Raw genomic sequence first — 19,595 nt, 5'->3', positions numbered from 1 at the left:
TTTAACTCAAGTTAACTCAGGTAACATTTATATATACATCGCATATACAATACAAATCTATGAAGTCCTACATTATAAATTAAGAAATTGTGTAATTACAGCATACATGCGTATACCAGCAAACTATCTAAGCAGTATTCTTTCATAACAGGGTTACCTCAGGTAACCACAGAAATAACCACACATATAATCCATTCAAATCACGTCAACTGAAGTCGCCTTTCCAAAATATCATTTAAACAATACACATCTATAAAGTCCAAAATTAAAAAAAGTAATTGGTTTATTACAACTTAAATGACTACTCTAGAAAACTATCTATGATGTAGTCTTACATAACTGGGTTACCTCAGGTAACCAGAACAATAAAAACAAAGATGACCCTTTTAACGCAAGTTAACTGAGGTCACCTTTAAATATATATACATCACATAAACAATGAATCCTACATTTTCAATTAAGAAATTGTGTAATTGAAATATAAATGTAAGCACTACCAAAGTATCTACTAAGATTTATTTCATAACAGGGTTACCTGAGGTAACCCAAACAACAACAGCAAATACAACCTATTTAACTCAAGTAACCTATAAAATAGCAACAAGTATTATCCATTTATATCAAGTAAACTGAAGTCGCTTTTCCAATATATCACATAAACAATACTCACCTATAAAGTCCTATGTGTAAAATGAAGCAATTGTTTGTACTTGTTTATCCCAAATTCATGTATTTGGTTTTCATGTTATATTTGTTATTCTCGTGGTGTTTTGTCTGATGCTTGGTCCGTTTTTGTGTGTGTTACGTTTCGGTGTTATGTGCTTGTTCTCCTGTTATATTTAATGTGTTTCCCTCGGGTTTAGTTTGTTACCCCGATTTTGTTTTTTGTCCATGGATTTATGAGTTTTGAACAACGGTATACTACTGTTGCCTTTATTTGATTACAACCCCAGACAGAATTAAAAATATAACCCACTTAACTGAAGTTAACTGAGGTCACCTTTACATGTACATCACATAAACAATACAATTTCATAAAGTTTTACATTTAAAATACAGAAGTTTGTTTATTACAATAAATGTAAACACTAGCAAAGTTCATTCATGACAGGGTTATCTGACCCCAATAATAACAACAAATACAACCCATTTAACTCATTTTTATTTAGGTAACATTTGTATATACATTGCATAAACAATACAAAACACCAAGACAATAAAGTCTTCTTTACAAAAAAAAAGGTATAAACAAGCAAATATTAAGAAATACTTTATAAAGAACATAGAAATCAATGAATTCAGGCAAAGTTACATTCTATGTAAAATTTACCCTTTATACGTAGTTTTTATAAATTTCCTGTTTACCAACTTTGAATTTTTCTAAAAACTAAGGATTTTCTTGTCCCAATAAAGGATTACCTTAGCTCCATTTAATAGAACTTTTGGGGAATTTTGGATCCTCAATGCTCTTCAACTTTGTACTTGTTTGGCTTTATAACTATTTTGATATGAGCGTCACTGATGAGTTTATGTAGACGAAACGCGTATCTGACGTACTAAATTATAATCCTGGTACTTTTGATAACTATAGGAACTAGATGTAAAGATTTGGATGCTTTCCTACAAGCAAGCACACATTCAGGCAGCCAAAACAGTACGGAAGATACACTTCTGAAAAACATTGAAATGGTAGGACTTGAATATAGCACTCCAACACCAAAAAATGGGGATTGCTTTTTTGAAGCTGTAAGTGACCAACTGATCAGACTTGGTTTACAAAGACAAAATCCAGCTGATCTTAGACAGAATGTGATTGACTTTCTTGAACAGAATCCAGTACTAGAGGTAATTATCTACAACTGTTAAGTATACTACGGTTGACCGTTATATATCAATACCAGCTATACAGTAACACTACCCAATACACCATCTTTTGCAGAGTTTAAATACAAAAGAAATATGGATTCAACAGTTAACCGAGACTTAAACATGAAAATTTTTGGTGATTAGGGTAACCCTTCAACAAGGCTCTGACTTTGTGTATGAAACATAAATTTGTATGTCAAGAAAACACAATTTCTGTATGTTTATAAAAAGTATCTTGAAAAACTATCTGGACATTTTTCATAATATGAGTATCATTTTTTTTCAAAATTAGCAAGAAGACGGACATATTCACTGGGATAATTTTGTTGAGAATGGTGATATGAAGGCATATCTGACACGAATGTCTAAGAAGGGAGAATGGGCCGATCATGTTGTTGTACTAGGGATGTCAGCTGTCTTAAAATGTAACATTATTATAATCACCAGCAGCCCTAACACTCACCCTGATGACAATATCATTTGGATTAATTGTAACAATGCCTCTGCTGATCTTCTTCTTCTGGGTCATATTTGGGAAAACCATTACCAATCATTGCGTCCATTTTATTTAAAACCCAAAACAGGTTAGTTATATTAAAGGAGTGATTTGAAGACTATAATTCATTATAATTAATCATAATGTTAAATTGATGTGCATGTATTTAATGCAATATTCTCTCAGCGAAACCTTGTGCATAAATTCTTGAGAGCAAAGACAAATATAAGTAAATCCATAAACACTTAAAGGCAGCAGTATGGCGACATCCATATTTCAAAATTACCCGTAATTCTGTAAATAAACTCATCATAGATACCAGGACTAAATTTAGTATACGTTATACGCGCGTTTATTCTACAAAAGACTCATCAGTGTTGCATGAATTGAAAACAGTTAAAAGGGCCAAATAAAGTACGAAGTTGAAGAGCATTGAGGACCAAAATTCCTAAAAGTTTTGACAAATGTTATATGCTTCAAAGTCTATAGCAATAAGGTCCGTTATAACTCATAAATGTGAACAATAAATATTTACAATATTGATAAGTTTAATGTCATCTATTATTGTACAATACTCTTTCAGAGCTCTTCTTTAAAAGCTCATGTCGCAAAAGTTAAGGGTAGTGGATACCATGAAAGAACGATATTCAATGTCCTGAAACCGGAGTTCCACTACTGAGGGTAACATAGTTTCTGTCGCTATGAATTACTGTCACTTCCCATTTCGTTTCATACATTGCAACATAGGCTAATTCATATCACCTCTATCTAGTTTATTAGAAATACAACAAAAAATATAAGTGTGCATTAGTTGTAAGGTTGTTGTAACCTTTTATATAATACTTGAGTATGTTAGTTATTAATGTGTATTTTGATTTAACCGACAGAGATGCTGAACAGTACTGATGATTATCTTGATAATGGTTTACCAAAACAGCAACAGACACATGAAGGTGTGTATGATATTTTGTAATAATAATATCTCAGCTTTACATAAAAATTTGTAAAACAACATTTTTCTGGTTTAAGTCAGAGATATTTTTTCTAAAATTACCAATGGAATGTTTTGAAGAGCAGTTTGAATAGTTTCATATTAAGATATGGTATGGACAAAAGAAAATTAAAAAAGGACTATGACTATTGCTTCAAACTGTATTAACAGCAGGTCTTTAGAAGGAAAAGTGCTTTCCCTGTATGAAGATATAGCTCAAATTGAATAATATACCGTTACCAAAACGTGCCAACTATGTTTCACATAAGATGCTCTCGTTAGAATCTAACGTAATTGCACATGAGGTTTTTAACATGCATTTTAAAACTGTTTCAAGTCAATCACTGATAACCAAAAAAACATAAGTGAACTAACAGACAGTGTTGATTATTAACAGATGAGTATTTGAAATTTATTAACTAAACTATAGGCCTTACTTGAATAACTTTTATATTTTCATAACTATATCTATATTTCGTTCTTTTAAAGATCTTGCTGATCGCTAATTAATCATTTAATTTTCAGACATAATTTACAGAATTTTTCATTTCATGTAGATCAAACGTAATAGACAATTATGAATCTATCATCTTTATATATCAAACATCTAATTTATACATATGTGTATTCAATTATGAGGTCAAACGTTTGTGTATTGAGATGTATATTAAGGGATCTGTATAATTATGTAGCACTGAGGTTGATAAAAATGTGGTCAATTTGATAGACAGTTCAGGAGGTGGGGCATTGTAATTAAAGGTCCACCTTGTCGTGATTCGTTGGTGAAAATGGCAGTTGTCAATCATACTAGTATTGTATCAATATTGAATTACCTTATCAAAATGTTTTACATAAAAGCCTGCACATCAAAACAGCTAGCTTAATGACGAATATTCTTGAATGAACTGCTAAAAAATATACCCTTTTGATCAGTTTATATGTGTATTATGTGAACATATTCGAGAACTTCATGGAGTTTTATTTCAGTGTGTTTACATTTAGAAATAGTAGCTAACCTGTCGTGTTGTTAGGGAGCCAATCGGATTTAGTCTGAAAGGTTTTACTTGTTGAATAATGTTTGAACAGTTTAAAAAAAATTAGCAGTCAAAATAATCCATTTTACGAATAATTGTAAACCATTTTCAAAGTATAGAACATTGAACATCATTTATACTTACTGTATAAGAAATATTTCAATGCCTTTTAAGGTCAATTGTTGGACCTTACTAATAATTGTCTTTGTGCTATTTCATAGAGTATGTCACTTTGCATGTCTCTAAATACTTCCTTTCAGGACAAGTTATCAAGCATTATATATTTCAGATAATAGTTTCCTGGAATATATCAGATCTACATTTTGTAAAAGTGTGGGGAGTGATGTACAGTGTATAATAAAGTGTGTAAGGTAATCATGGTAATAGCGTTAAGTGCTTACTAAAAATAAAAACCTTACTAGTAAATGTGTACGTCCTGTTTAAAATCCAAAATTTTAATATTTTTTTTCAGTTTGTAGGACTTGGGATTACCTTCTATATTTTCATATAAATATTTAAAGCTGTAATTTAGTCTATGAATTCAGGTATTATCTAAAACTCGAATTAGGCTGTGACACCAATCATTATGATTTCTGTTCTGAAGACCTTATTTATAGCAATAAATAAATTCTTGTAAAGTAACTGTATTTAAGACCTGATTGTTACTTTCCTCACTAAGTTATATTGTGCGGCCATTTCATACAAATAAGATACAAACAGTGTCATCTATTGTATGAAGTGACTCTTGAATGTTCAATTCTACACTATTTATGTTTTTATAAAAAGACATTTAATATGAAACCTATTTTGGCCACGAGCATCACTGAAGAGACACGTATTTTCGAAATGCACATCTGGTGCAAGAAAATTGCTACCGTTAATTTTATTATATAGGTACGAGTAAATGTATGGCAAAAAAACTTTAGTATAAAATACTACTTGTAATATCATGGGATAAATATTTATTAATTTACATCTTTTTATTACTTAATTAGTAACTCTGTTCATAAAAAAAACATACTCATAGTTGATTATATAATCATATATGTATGAAAATAAGAAAATCAAATTTATTGATTTAATTTACTTGTAAGAAATGATGAAGATACAGATGATATTATAACAGCACACTTAATGCAGTTGGATGATATGCTCATTGGAAGGTTCAATCACAGAAACAAGAACAAGGACACACTTCAGTTTCGATGTGAAAGGTTTGACATTAGACATTTTGACAGTTTCATTTTAACAAATTCATTTTCATCCCTCGACAATACAATGATCGTTTAGGTTCCATTTTTAAAAAAATAGATATAATACATCATATCACAAACAGAAAAGATTGATTACATGTAGATCACATAGTCACATATATTTGTACCTCAGTTAACTTGCATACTATATACATAATTGATTGATAACGCATGTATTACTTTCATATTTAAACAGATTACCTAAAGGATCTTGCTTATAAGGTTGTTAATCTGAATTCGCTGCTACAGTTAATATCTCACCAAGGTTTGATCAGGGTAAAAACATGTTAGAATCCAATTTGATTGAATACATACAAATATAAACCTCTCCCCTGTTACACTCTTTCTTTGTAATGTATGTAAGCCTGCGTTATAATTAGGCAGATTTATATAATTTTATACCCAAACAAATGTGTCAAGTCATGATAGTCTTGTGACATATACTTTACATATCTCATTTTCATCGATTAGTATAAGAAAGGATCATATGCCTACCAGTAGACATAAAATACTACTTTCTGCATTGTCTTATTGTAGGTGTCGTAAACCCAGAGGAAAAAATAAGGGATCCCTGCTAACTGTCGCCAATGGATGTTCTGCGTATGTTTCCTTTCGGTAATTATTTTCTTAATAGTGATGATAGATGCTACCCACAATTGCTTTCACTTTACACATGATCACCTTTTGAAAAACAATTTCTGTAAATGTTGGTGTTAAAAGAGAACATGTCGTATGATCACCAATGACGCAACTCTTTTGTAGTTGAAGATTGTCTTCAAACACAGATATTAATGCCTATAGTTTAGTATATTTCCCCGATACAAAACATGTTTGTCAATTTACATTATAAAAAAAACAATGATGAAACAATATTAACATTCACATCTAAAACAGAAAATATTGCACTCATCATCACATATGTTTAAACAGGCCAATATTGATAACAGAAAACAATAGAGTTATAGGTTACATGCATTTAATTAAAAACTTTAAAAAAACCCATGCAATTTGTTTTATTTAGATTTGTGCAGCACATGTCTAAGAAGGCTGTTATCATTCGTCAAAGAATACACCATACTGGACATGACTTGAAAAATTTGCGAGAAAAACACTTGTCTAAACCAGATCCAGCCTTATGTCAATATATAGATGCATTGCTTGAACAAGTAAGATTGATAAACAATATAAAAGACAAACACACATATTGCCTATAAATCATTTCTGGGATCATGTGTTCACTCTGTAAAGATAGTCACTTTTTTACGTTTTTATTACGTCTTTTAACATATAGAAGGCACGTTTGTGGTCATGCCCTATTAAAAGTATCCATCACTTATAGAACCATCAACTCGCAGCGTAGTATTGAAAAAAATTTGAATCATATACCCATCCTGTTTAATATATACAATATATACAATGCCATTATTTACTGTAACTAGCAACTTAAAATTTACATACAAGCAAATTAGTTATTGATTGGATGCGTTGCTTGATTTATATTTTTAACCTTTCATGTGTTTCTATTCTATTTAGAAGGATATCTTTTTAGTACATGATATAAGACAAATCGAAACTCCACCTTGGATTTTTGATAATTATACAGTTGTATAAAGGGAACTCAGGTTAATTTTGTTGTACAGATTGTAAACAAAAGAATAAGATTAATAAATCAAGACAATACAGATACAACAAAACGAACCTTAATTATTCCAAAAATATTCTCTGTGTTAAATTTCTACATTTAAAACATATTTTGATATTTCATTTCCATAGAATAAAAAGCCAATGCAAATATTATGCATGGCCTGGAAATGGGCAAGAGATCATGGAAAAACAGATGTACACGACAGAAGATATTTTGTTTCTCCCCAGGATATAAAATGTTTCTCTCAGCAGTATAAGATGAAACACAGGTACACTTTATTTACAAACTTTATAGCTAAAATAAGACATGATCACACCGATACAGCTTCATCTAAAAGACTCAAAAGCATACCAAAAAATCAATCATTGTTGATAAAGAAAACTTGGAAGTGCATTATTATGCTTTATTTGAATAACAGATAATTTAAACCTTTGAAATGTGTCACTATAAGAGTATTTTCAACTGTTCACCCTCTTCATAAGTGTCTGTTTTGACTAGTCGGGACTGGTTGTTTATCATTTGAGCCTAGGTAATCCAGTGGTCTCATTCACCTGACATAGTGTAAGTCGATTTGTTTGAATGATTTCTCCGTACCATGTGTTCGAATCCGAGTCAGGGAAAAACAAAACTATATGTATATATGCGCACATTACTCCAAAATTTAACATAAAATGTCTTGTATTATAACTTCTTATGTTTCAGATGTCACCCTAATGATTCATTAGCAGTGCACCATTTATGCACACAGACACTTAAGGATGAAATTGTGTTATACCAGGAATTAATACAGTAAGATTATCATGCTATTCTTATATTGAATAAAACTGCATTTTTATGTCATTGTTTGTCTTTAATGATATATTGTTGTTTTGTACTATATGAACATAAAAAAGAGTATCTATACATCTATTCAAGCCTAGTTTTTGATTGGGTTCGTGTTGCTTATTATTTGGGTTTCTATGTTGTGTGTTTGTCCTTTTTCAATTTTGGCCATGGCGTTGTCAGTTTAATTTCCGATTTATGAGTTCGACTGCCCCTTTGGTATCTGTCGTCACTCTTTTACATAGCATGAATTTGTAATATGTTTTTGTATGAATATACACCATGAAACATAAACTAAAGATACATATGTCATGATTAGAATAATATACATTATTCTTTGAAGTTATATATTTTAAAACAAAAAAAGAAATAACAGCAACATTGTCATTTCAGGTACATCTTCTGTTGTCTAACATTATGTTTTTATATGAAATATTGCAATAGTATTCCTATTTTTAGAACTGAGAACCAACCCCTTATCATTGTTTATCAGAACGCTAACCAAAGGGAACGAATGAAAACTTTAGCAAACAATGTTGTTTTTTTAGATGCAACACACAAAGGTATGAATACAGTAACAGGTTCCATAGTAGTTTCTTCATATCATTTTCATCTTGCAACTATCTTAACAAATGTTGCATTCATTAAGTATTAAGAATTTATGTGTGATATTTTATGAAAATGTTTCAATAACACGTTAATGATGGGGTATTGGAGATACTAAGCTAGTTCGAAAATTTGTTTCTTCTCAACAACAATGTGTTTAAAGGTTTAAATATATATAGTGTATAGCATATACAGCTTTTGTGACTAAAATCATTCCAACGAAACCTGTAAACCAGGGAGCCGTGGTGTAGTGGTTAGTGAATCAGACTACCAACACAAAGGTTCCTGGTTAGAATTCGTTCTGAAATAAAAATGTTAGGGACTGAATTTTCGGCTCTTCCTTGACATCATTTGCAATATGAGGGAACGACAATTGCTAGTCGGAAGGGAACAATAAAGTGTTGACCCGTGTTAAGAAAGAGAGAGAGAGAGAGCCATATCTCTTGCACATTAAAGACACCCTTGGAGAATTCGACAAATAGCAGACCAATGCCACTACAAGGCAAGGCAGCACTCGCCCTTGCATAGTGAAAAGTGGTTTATTTAAGTTGCAAAACTTGCTTCCCAATCAACGGTAAATAAATAAGTTCAAACTAAACCTACAAAAAATGTAATAAAGGATCGTCAAGTTATTACTAAATAGACTGTTATATTGGATTGAACATTTCTAAATATAAGGAATATGAGAATGTAGTATACATGTTCGATATTTTGTTGAGCATGGCCTACCATTATGCAATTTTTTAAAGTTTATTATGTCAATGTCGATCTATATTTTAAGGTCTTACTGCATACGGATACGTATTCTATGCCTTAGTAGCACGAACTGAGTATGGCAAAGGCACCCCATTAGCGTTCTGCATTTCATCCCAAGATACATCTGAAATAGTAGCAACTTTTTTAAGAAGCTTGAAATCCAGTGCAAAGACAAGTGGTTTTACATTCAATCCCAGGTATACATTTATTTCTTAATTGAAGGATACTGCATTGTATACCAAAACATGAAAGAATGTGTGCATTTGTTGTGTACAAGTTGTAATTTTGTACAAATTATAATTTGTACAGAATTTTTGTACAAATTATCAGTGTTTTATGAACTTCAGAACACAATTTTATGATGCAAGCACACAGTCTTTTGTTTAGCCTATTTCTGTCACATTTCCACAACTACATTATACAATCTTATAATTATCATTGATAAAAACACATTATACGAACACAAAAAGACTTTTATAGATATGATTTTGGTAGAAGGATAAAAATAAAATTAGAATTCAAACCATTGAGGTATCCTCATTTCGAGTTTCAGGATAAACAGAAGAGCATAAAATGTTAGGTTGAAGTATTTAAATTTAAGACATTCAACTGATACGTTTCAGAATATAATCTGTTATCACCTGGTTCAAGAAGGCATGTATCAAAAACCTTATAACTTGTACAAAAACCCTGTACATATGATAACTTGTACAAACTTACATCTTGTACACAACATATATATCATATATACCATGCAATAAAATACTACACAGTTACAATTCATTTAGCTGGCATACCTACAATTAAAACAGGTCTCAAGAGATAAAAGTCAACTCATATTACAATTTTACATATGAATATTTAAATACACATCAAAAAGGTATTATCTTAACCTCAATCACAGCTGAAACCATTCAGCCTTTGAAATAGTGAATTTTATTGTTAAAATTATGATTTTGAGAATATGCAATTTGTGTTAATGTTCTTGGTATGTTCTATCATATCTGTGTAGGTTTACAGCAGCTTGTCTTATTCAGATTGTTACTAGCCACATTATTTGATTACATTATATAAGATAAACCAAGATAGTATTAAATTTATCTTTTGGCTTCTTTGATATATCTTTTGAAATTGAGAGGTGGATAAAAGGGGGGGGGGAATTCTAAAGTATTAAGTAGCTATATCAAATATCCACAAATGTTACTGTAATGAAAATGCAGTTTAAGTAATTTCCTACTTTCTGTATCAGTTGCCTTGCTTTTCATGAAAGTGAAAGATACCTATTTAAACTCATAACGTATACTAAGAATAAACAACGTCATGTCTTGCTAAGATAAATGATAAAAATAAAGCATACAAAACAAAACATTATACTGTGACAATGCTTTCTTCGTTACTCTTAAAGTTTTAGCCTAATCGTCTGTAGATATCATTAATCAGTTGTATCAATAATTATTGTCAACACATCAATAAAGAATTACCCATGTCTGACTTTAGACATAATTTGGTCCACATACATTCATTTCAGGTCATTCATGGTTGACCGTGACACTAAAGAAATTGGTGCTATAATGTCAATATTTCCTGCAAGTTCTGTATTACTTTGCTGGTTTCATGTGTTGCAAGTGAGTGGAATTTTTAAAAGAATCAATCATTGCTGAGATATTAAATGGAAAAAAAAATATTTGTATCTTTTTCAATAGCATCCAGAACGATTCATGTTTGTCATCTCTCCATACTTGAATTTGAAATTGATTAAAATCCCTATCCTTCAACATCTATTGAATAAAGGCAACACACACTGATTTTTTTATATATAAGTATACATAAAAATGAATGTCACAAGTACGTCAACACAACAGTAATCAAATCACACTGTCGAAATACCAACGGTTCCTGATGAATTCATTGAATGAATAATATGGATGAAAAAAATATCATTTTAATGTTACGACATTGTTTCTTGCGTGTCAGTTTGCAGAATGAATTCAGATACATATGCCTTTGCGGTTTTTAAGAGAGAGTATCAGAAATGAATTGCACACATTGCACAATAAAGCTCCTGAAACTCAGTATTAACGAGTGTTGTGAACATACATCGTTTCAGATATTATATGTACTGATAAATACATTATAAATGCACTATTATTACTGTTTTTACTTATTTTACATCATCGTCTAACGTAAATTAATTAAGAACAGGGATTAATATATGGTATATCATTTGCGATTTAAAGAAAAAATGTTGTACAAAATAAAACAGAGGGGAAAATATATGTATTAAGATATTTTTCGCTGTTAGACAAGTGGTCTCTTGCTAGCCAAAGCCACATTCACATATCAGTTTCTCAATCTGTCTTTTTCTAAATTGTTACTTACCAGTATGATATCTTCATGATCTTATGCATATATATATATATATTCAAAAAGCTAAAACATTTGATTTCTAATCATTTTAGGCTATCTATCGTTTCTTGAACAAAAAGGACTCAGGTATTTCAGGAAATGCAAACATTCAGAAACGAAAAGACGTAATTGAAGGTATAAGAAGCTTAAAGCTGTGCACTACGGTAGGAACTTAGGAAAAATTAAGGAACCGTAGAATCTACACCCACATATTGTTACTGGACAAATGAAATAACTTCGATAAAAAACTGAATCATACGGTCTCGTCGCTATGCACATCTACACAATTTGATAGATGTTAGTTATTATCTGAAAAAGTTTCATGATATTTAAAGTTTGAGAGCATTTATGACGACAAGAATAGGACTGACAAACACACGGACGGCATTACTGATGGACTGTTCAAAATATTTATACCCTCCGCAACTTCGTTTAAATAGTATGATAGTAACTGTATGACCCATTTGGCTTATGTTAATACACAATCAAAGCTATATCGATTTCATTTAATATTTAGCTTCCACGAAAACAAATTATATAAGGTTACCCCTTCGATATATAATCAAATTTTGCAAATTTATGTATGTGTCCAAATAAGAATTAGCTTTAAACAAGTAGATGTCTAGCCAAATATATAAATATGACCTTCTCCAATCTGAATTATGGAATGAATAATCTGTTAAAGCAGTCAGTTTGCTATAATTTTGTCAAATCTAATTATATTGATCTTACATCATTTGTTGTAACTATATTGGTAAATTTTTCCGTATTCAAATGTTACACCTATGTCAGATCATTAACAAACTTGTATGATTTTGAATGAGCATTTGAAATCAGAAGTATCTTAGTTACCTTAGTCGAAGTTGCCACAACCTTTTTAAATTGGGGTTTTGGTGCTATTCAACTTTGTATTTGTTTGGCTTTATATAACTATTTAGATCTGAACGTCCCTGAGTATTATGTAGACGAAACGCGTGTCTGGCGTATTAAATTTTAATCCTGATACCTTTGATGCTTAAAATAAGGGAAAGTTACTTAAATTATCCCCATGATCTTTCCTGAATTTATTTTATCAAAATATCATGAATCTAGATATGTTTTCATTCTTACAATAGAAAGAGGAATTTGACAGACATTTGGAGTACGTGTTAGATGAATTACCAACACCAGCAGTAACTCAATATTTAAAATCAAATTGGTTTGGTGACATCTGGAGTTGCAGGTGGAGCAATTATGGACGAAAATTTTATCATGAAGACCATGACACAAACAATCTTGTGGAAAGGTATCATTACATGTACAGTCTTATGTGAACATAATGTTGAAATCTTTGTTTTATTTATGTCAAAAGTCATGAATTGTAACACTAGAACAGTAACAGTAATCAAAGCTGCATGATTAAACAAAAAAGAAGCAAAACTACCAAAACAAAATATCAATCACGTGCATGCAAGCAACATTAGTTCAACATACATCCTTTAACAATGAGGTTAAAATTATATTCACAAAAATACTGAACTCAGAGAAAAATCAAATCAGAAAATCTCAAATCACATGGCAAAATCAAAAGGGCAAAACAAACCAAAAACGAATAGACAACAACTGTCATATTCCTGACTTAGAACAGGCATTTTCAAATGTAGAAAACGATGGGTTAAACCTGGTTTTATAGCGCTAAACATCTCAATTTGTACGACAGTCTCATCAAATTCCGTTATATTTACAATAATGCGTGAACTAAACAGACATAACAAATAAGAAAGTCAAAATAGGAGTACAGCAATCATCATTGTGTTACAATTTTAAAAGAAACAATTTCGAGTGTCTGACGTCAGAAAATTTATACGTCACATATTTTTATTGTTCAATGTTTATACAAAAAAAGTACAGAGACACGTTATAAGAACCAACGAAACACAGAAAGTCGTATATTCAAAACACCAGCAAAAATTAAAGATAATACAAACACAATGACGGGATGTATAAATACCGAGCAATGTTAAATGGATATCACAGAAACAACCCAACAGAAAAAGTAATATAAATAAAAGAACAAGGACATGGGAAAAAATAATACAGCACATTGAAATTCATCTTCACATAAAATAAGGAGATTGCACCCTGTGTGGTTCAGACCCCTTGCACACTAAAATCGTGTCAAGCCAAAATCTATATATGATATATAAAATCCGTATTTATTTGTGTGCAAGTTACACCACCTTTAAAACGTATCTTCATTTGTGTTGTCCTATGTTCTGTGTTGAATGCAGTACTTCAACTTGTAATTAACAACTTTTTGCATTTTGTATTTGAATTCAAAAGTTATCTCTTTTACAATCATATCACATCTTTTTATATAACAGAAATGTTCAGAATGTTTAGATTTACGTGCTGTCTATTTATTTATGGAGTAACATTGTATTACCATACAATAAACGAAAAATTTCAATTTGACTGTGTTTTATGTTTATCTGGAGAACTGTTAAAGATTGAGAAAATAATTGAAACAATGCTCAATATGTGCCGGGTATTTATTTAGGTAGAATGGATGAATTAGGCTAAATGAAGATAATTACTACAATCAAATGATTGATGTAATAGACACATGCCTTTTTATGTTTATTTCAGGTTTTTCCTGTCAATAAAATACCATTTTCTAGGTGGTTATACAAACCACAGAATTGAGGATTTGCTCATGCTTCTTCATTGAAATGTAGCAGACTTTTACAAGTATGAAACGCCATAACATTTTGATTTTTATTTTGGTGTACTTTAACTGAAATGTTTTTGTATAAGAATGCTATTTGTTTTCTCATTACTCAGCAATATCATAATTTTCAGGAATTCATTCCTTTCTCTTCTGTCATGTTTCATGTCTCACTTTGATCTGAAATTAAAGAAAGTAACTAGTTAGAAAATTATTCATAATCAATTACCTTTCAAAATACTAACTGTTAACCATAATTTACATGAAGAATTTACTACTGTTTCAGTTACATTGAACAACTGGCAAGAAGTGGAAGAATGAGGAATATGCGTAATGAAAAAGACAAAAGGGGGCAATTACTTGCAGAGGGAATGATGAAGGCTGGGTTTGATCGGTTAATCGAGTGGGAAACTGTTACTCATTGTATTGTCCCATCACAGACGAACCAGAAGTCGTACGAGGTGGACCTACTCAAAGCTACTTGCAATTGCCCAGCTGCTCCTCAGGGAGGTAGGCAATATTTAATATAACAAAAATAGATTGTAGACCAGGAAAAATGGTTAAATGATGCTTCTGACGATAAAAATTCTGTAAATGCAAAGACGTTTAGAACAATCAGAATGTTTAAAACCAAATGCGAAACTAATATATTTGTTACAACAATCACCTTTCGTGACCATCGTCACATTTTATCAAACTTTCGATGTGGATCGCTGCCGCTTGCAGTTAAAACCGAACTTTACACCAAGCCGAACACAGCATTATGTGATAGACTTTGTCTTTTCTGCAATTACAATTGTATGGAGACAGGAAACCAATTTTTTAACAGACTTTAATTTTTCCTCATATATAAGAGAAGAACTTAAATGACCTTAGAACTTTAAGTATCATGAAAAGTTTTATACAGTATATATTTCTCAGTTTGCACAGAATGAAAGTGTCTCATATGTCTTAATAGCAATAATCTAATATGGTTTTCTAGATTTTAATATTGTATATAATGATGTTTATTCTATCGTGACCCAAAAAAAAATCTTATTAAATCATAGTGTTCAAAGCTGCTTTATGACAGCAAAGGTAATAGAAAAAAACAATGTAACCGAACTTTACAGGTTCAAATCAAAACCTACATAAGTAGGATGATGAAATTAAACAAATAGACAGCTCTCCATCCATATAACAATGTATTTGATGTTAACAACTGCAGTTCAAACGTTGGCTTTGAACATGGCGCATTAGTTCACATTGAAAAGCAAGCTAAAAGGGCCCTGAATGAACAGTGTAAAGCAATTCAAACATGACTGAATGTATTAATTCGTGTTATCTGTTTAATTTCACCGTGGTAAAAAAAGATTTTATAACTTTATCTGAAGAACATGAAGAACAAAATTTGGCTTGCCATAACAGGCTTGATTGCTAGTGTAAATTAGAATGTTCATATTTTATTGAAATATGCCAGTCTCATAAATGATATTTGTTGTAGGTCTGTGTAAACATTACCATTTGGCAATGAATGTTGCTACAGCCAAAGGTGTTTGCATTGAACAGGAAAGAGTGCAAGCAGCTGCAAATATCTTTGAAATTGGTGATTATTTTCATGACTTTTCAAATAAAAGTATTGAGATAATTGATAACAGTAGCTGTGTTTCAGTTGTGTGTACAGACACATTTAGTTGCTCGTGCTATGCTAATAGCCATGGCATTGAGTGTATTTGTCTTAAAGTTGCTCGACAAATTGTGCCATCAATGAACTCATCATCCTTAATATCATCAAATCCAGATAATCATGTTGATTACAAACCTATGGAATTGTCCATAGAGGACAGTATTCGGGTGAAACTTGGTGAAATCAATGCTTTTGTAAATGGTGATGGACTTAGACATATGAGTGAAAATAAAAAGAAAATGCTAATGAATTCACTCAGTAATACACGAAATGTTTGTGTCCTAACAGACTTTTGCAAAACCAACCGTAAAAGGAAGCAGGAACCATTATTTCCAAATAGAAAAACCAAATCAGAAGATCATTCCTATGCATGCACTTCTACTTCAAAGACCTCGAAGATAGCGACACCAAGATTGATGGAAGATGGTGGGTTCAAAAATAAATGCCGAAATAAAGGTTCACTAAGAAAAGATTATTAAACAATTCAACCGTAACATTTTTTAAGTGAACATTATTACAAATGAATGAGAGAAAGTGACACTACATAAATAATCTTTACCTCCAGTTTAATGACAATAAGCATTGTGTATTAATTTGCTCACATTAGTGGAGACAAACATGAGGATAAAATGGAAAGATAAATTAAGCCATGATTTTCATTTGTAAAGGAGCATAACTCCAACACAGTGACAGTAACTTAACCAAAATTTTCATCTGTGTTTTATAGGGAAACACATTGTGCATAACTTTTTTATAACATTTTTTCTTGCAAACTTTAGGTAGAGAACGAAAAGGAAAATGTCAGCAATATTTCAATTCATGAGTGGCTTAACTATAAACTGGAACAGTTATCAAAATTACAACTTCATCTGTGTTTTGTTTTAATTTGCATTGTTTATAAGAGTCATAATATTTGGTTGATGGTAACCAAAGCTTGAGAATAGAAACGAAATATTCATCAAATTTCAAATCATTCATTGTAAAGTGGTATATACACAAGGGACGAAAGATACCAAGGGGCAGTCCAACTCATGTAAGGGCACTGTTTGGTAGTGTATTAATAACCTTGAATATATCTCTTTCTTTGGTAAAGTTTTGTTTTCAACCGACCCTCATTGTGAAACTGTAGAAATATCTAACTGACGCCAACAAAAATCAAAATTTCTTAACATTTAATTGGTGTAAAACTAAATTTATAGATTTATAGAACACAAACATTTTTTCTTATATACGAACGTGGTGAAAGATGAGGGTGCAATTGAATACCCTCCACCTTCAGCAGGACGGCACACCATATGTTTTCAAGTTATTTAACTTTCAAGGGAAATACTACCTACGTTTTTGGTAAAAGTTTTTCAAAGACATTCCAAAAAGCCTCCATAACATTGCCATGCATCGCAGTATTAATGGTTGATGTTTTGATTTCTGCTATCACTAGTTTCATCACTTGCCTGCAAGAAAGTGACATCTGTTCTATTGAATGGCAATTAACTATTACAAAGGGACATATTTACATGTGTTGGTTAATGTAGTCGTTTTAAAATCATTCATTTATTTATTCATTCATTCATTGTCAGAAAGAACAAGTTGTGCAAACATCAGATCTACAAATTTTCAATTATGTGTTAGAAAAGAAATGTACTTTGTGAAATCATATATTATGAATGAGGCATAAGTTGTTTTTAAACAGCGCATATATTGAAAAAAATGATAAACATATTTAGGATGTATATTTTCATTAAGGTAAATCTTAATAATAAATCTAAAAACACTGTGCTGTCTTCTGGTCATTCCAAATAAGTTACAGTACAATTGTTAACAATTAACAAGTACCCATGGTACAATCCAAATGAATATTAAAAATGTTTTTTAAAGCCTTTCTGGTCACGATGAATAGTATAATTTTTAAATGTAGAGGTATGAAAAATGTTCAAGTATCTACCATTTGTTGTAATATTTATTTCTGTTTTACTTTCTAAAGGCTATCAAAAATTTTAACAGTTATTTATACTGAATAGATTGATATTTAGCAAATATACTAGACTGTATATGAATTTATGCCACACTCACTAATGAAGGTTCGTCTGATTTTCATATCAACAGTTTTTTCGTATTAGATAAATATGTACATTATGATTCAAAATAAACATGAAGAACATACCTGGTGTTTTCAACGGCCGCCTCTTTTTGAATTTTGCCACCTATCATTTTCTTAAAAACTTGTTTTCCAATCTGCTCCCCATTCAAACAACTTTCGGATAAGTGAGCAAGGGATTTTATCTGGTACTGAACATCTCCTAAAACGAATATATGTTAAATCATGTGTTTAAACACTAAATAGTAGCAAATAATACGACCAATCAAAAATGGTGATACATGTTATTCAACTAAGCCAACGAGAAATAGCCCAAAAATGAAAAACTTTCACACCATGTCTGTGTACAATTGAAGGAAATCAGTATAGACTTTGAAAAAAAATAGTGGTTATGAATCTCTAACTTGATAACTCTCTTTTGTATTACCTTTTGTCAGCTGTGACCAGGCAGATGTTACAGGTGCAGATGCGTGTTGTCCACCTTTTGGTACTAGACCGACCAACCGTATCAATTCCTTTCGCGAATTATCACTCTTTGACAGACAAAGATAATTCCCCAACTGTGTGTTAGTGAAGAATTCCGGGTTCCTAATTCGTTCCAGGAATTCCCCACCATTAATCACATGAATCAATCGCGTGGATGCCCTATTTGTCTTAGAACATTGAAGGCGACTTGCTACAGCTCTTATATCTGAAATGAGTAAAATAATGTATTTTATACAGCTGCAGTACACATGGGACTTGATTGTTTTGGTAGAATATTATATAGAAACAAATCTCAGTGCCTTATTAACCTTAAAATATAACACAAAACAATACATGGAATCTTTTTCAATCCTGTAATCAAGAACTAGCTAAAACTATCCAAGATCATTATAACTTGTTCCTGTTATATATAATTTGCAAATCCGTTGAAAAGTAAAGGGTAATTATTAATGTAAATGGTTAGTTTAAAAGTTTTTTGAAAAATAACTTTAAAAATCTAGATAATAATCGCATCTCAAAAAAAGGTTTAATTGATACTGTGGTATGTACTATTTTGAAGGTGATTTTGAATATTTTTTAACAAATGAAACAACAATCTCAGCTAAATTGTTAACTTGGTTTCTCAATTTTAAAGAAGAAATATTAAGACTTACTTGATTTTTGAAGGTCTGCAAAAGTCCGTATCGTTCCCCAGTCAATTAACAAGATTTTTCACTCAAAAAAGTATTTCTTGAGAATGGTGAATAGGATTTTATTCCATGCAGAT

General features: G+C 31.0%; 2 protein-coding genes across 2 annotated transcripts; one reads left to right on the top strand and one right to left on the bottom strand.

The window, feature by feature from the left end:
* The first annotated feature begins 1,582 nt into the window (after positions 1–1,582).
* On the top strand, positions 1,583–17,592 carry LOC139495046 (uncharacterized). Its single transcript, XM_071283198.1, has 17 exons — positions 1,583–1,845; positions 2,159–2,450; positions 3,250–3,315; positions 4,677–4,758; positions 5,482–5,601; positions 6,178–6,255; positions 6,662–6,806; positions 7,414–7,553; positions 7,988–8,074; positions 8,567–8,670; positions 9,495–9,666; positions 10,998–11,094; positions 11,929–12,039; positions 12,991–13,160; positions 14,504–14,605; positions 14,869–15,092; positions 16,066–17,592. Exons 1-15 carry the CDS (start codon positions 1,687–1,689, stop codon positions 14,583–14,585), a joined length of 1,905 nt encoding a protein of 634 aa, XP_071139299.1. The 5' UTR covers positions 1,583–1,686; the 3' UTR covers positions 14,586–14,605; positions 14,869–15,092; positions 16,066–17,592.
* LOC139495378 (uncharacterized) lies at positions 14,392–19,528 on the bottom strand (the record flags this gene model as incomplete). Its single annotated transcript, XM_071283684.1, has 5 exons — positions 14,392–14,762; positions 17,586–17,699; positions 18,410–18,545; positions 18,771–19,034; positions 19,483–19,528. Coding segments are annotated over 5 exons (570 nt in total), but the record flags the coding sequence as incomplete, so codon positions are not given.
* Between the last annotated feature and the right edge of the window lie 67 nt (positions 19,529–19,595).

This window comes from Mytilus edulis, chromosome 11, assembly GCF_963676685.1.
Source record: "Mytilus edulis chromosome 11, xbMytEdul2.2, whole genome shotgun sequence".
NCBI lineage: Eukaryota > Metazoa > Mollusca > Bivalvia > Mytilida > Mytilidae > Mytilus > Mytilus edulis.
This window is presented reverse-complemented; position numbering and strand designations above follow the sequence as displayed.

What these genes read in the sequence shown, in the direction of transcription:
- LOC139495046 (XM_071283198.1), top strand. Translation starts at nt 1,687, where the DNA reads ATGGTAGGACTTGAATATAGCACTCCAACACCAAAAAATGGGGATTGC. An exon ending in AACAGAATCCAGTACTAGAG is followed by an intron (nt 1,846 to 2,158) that starts GTAATTATCTAC and finishes TTTCAAAATTAG; the next exon opens with CAAGAAGACGGACATATTCA. An exon ending in TTTAGATGCAACACACAAAG is followed by an intron (nt 8,671 to 9,494) that starts GTATGAATACAG and finishes CTATATTTTAAG; the next exon opens with GTCTTACTGCATACGGATAC.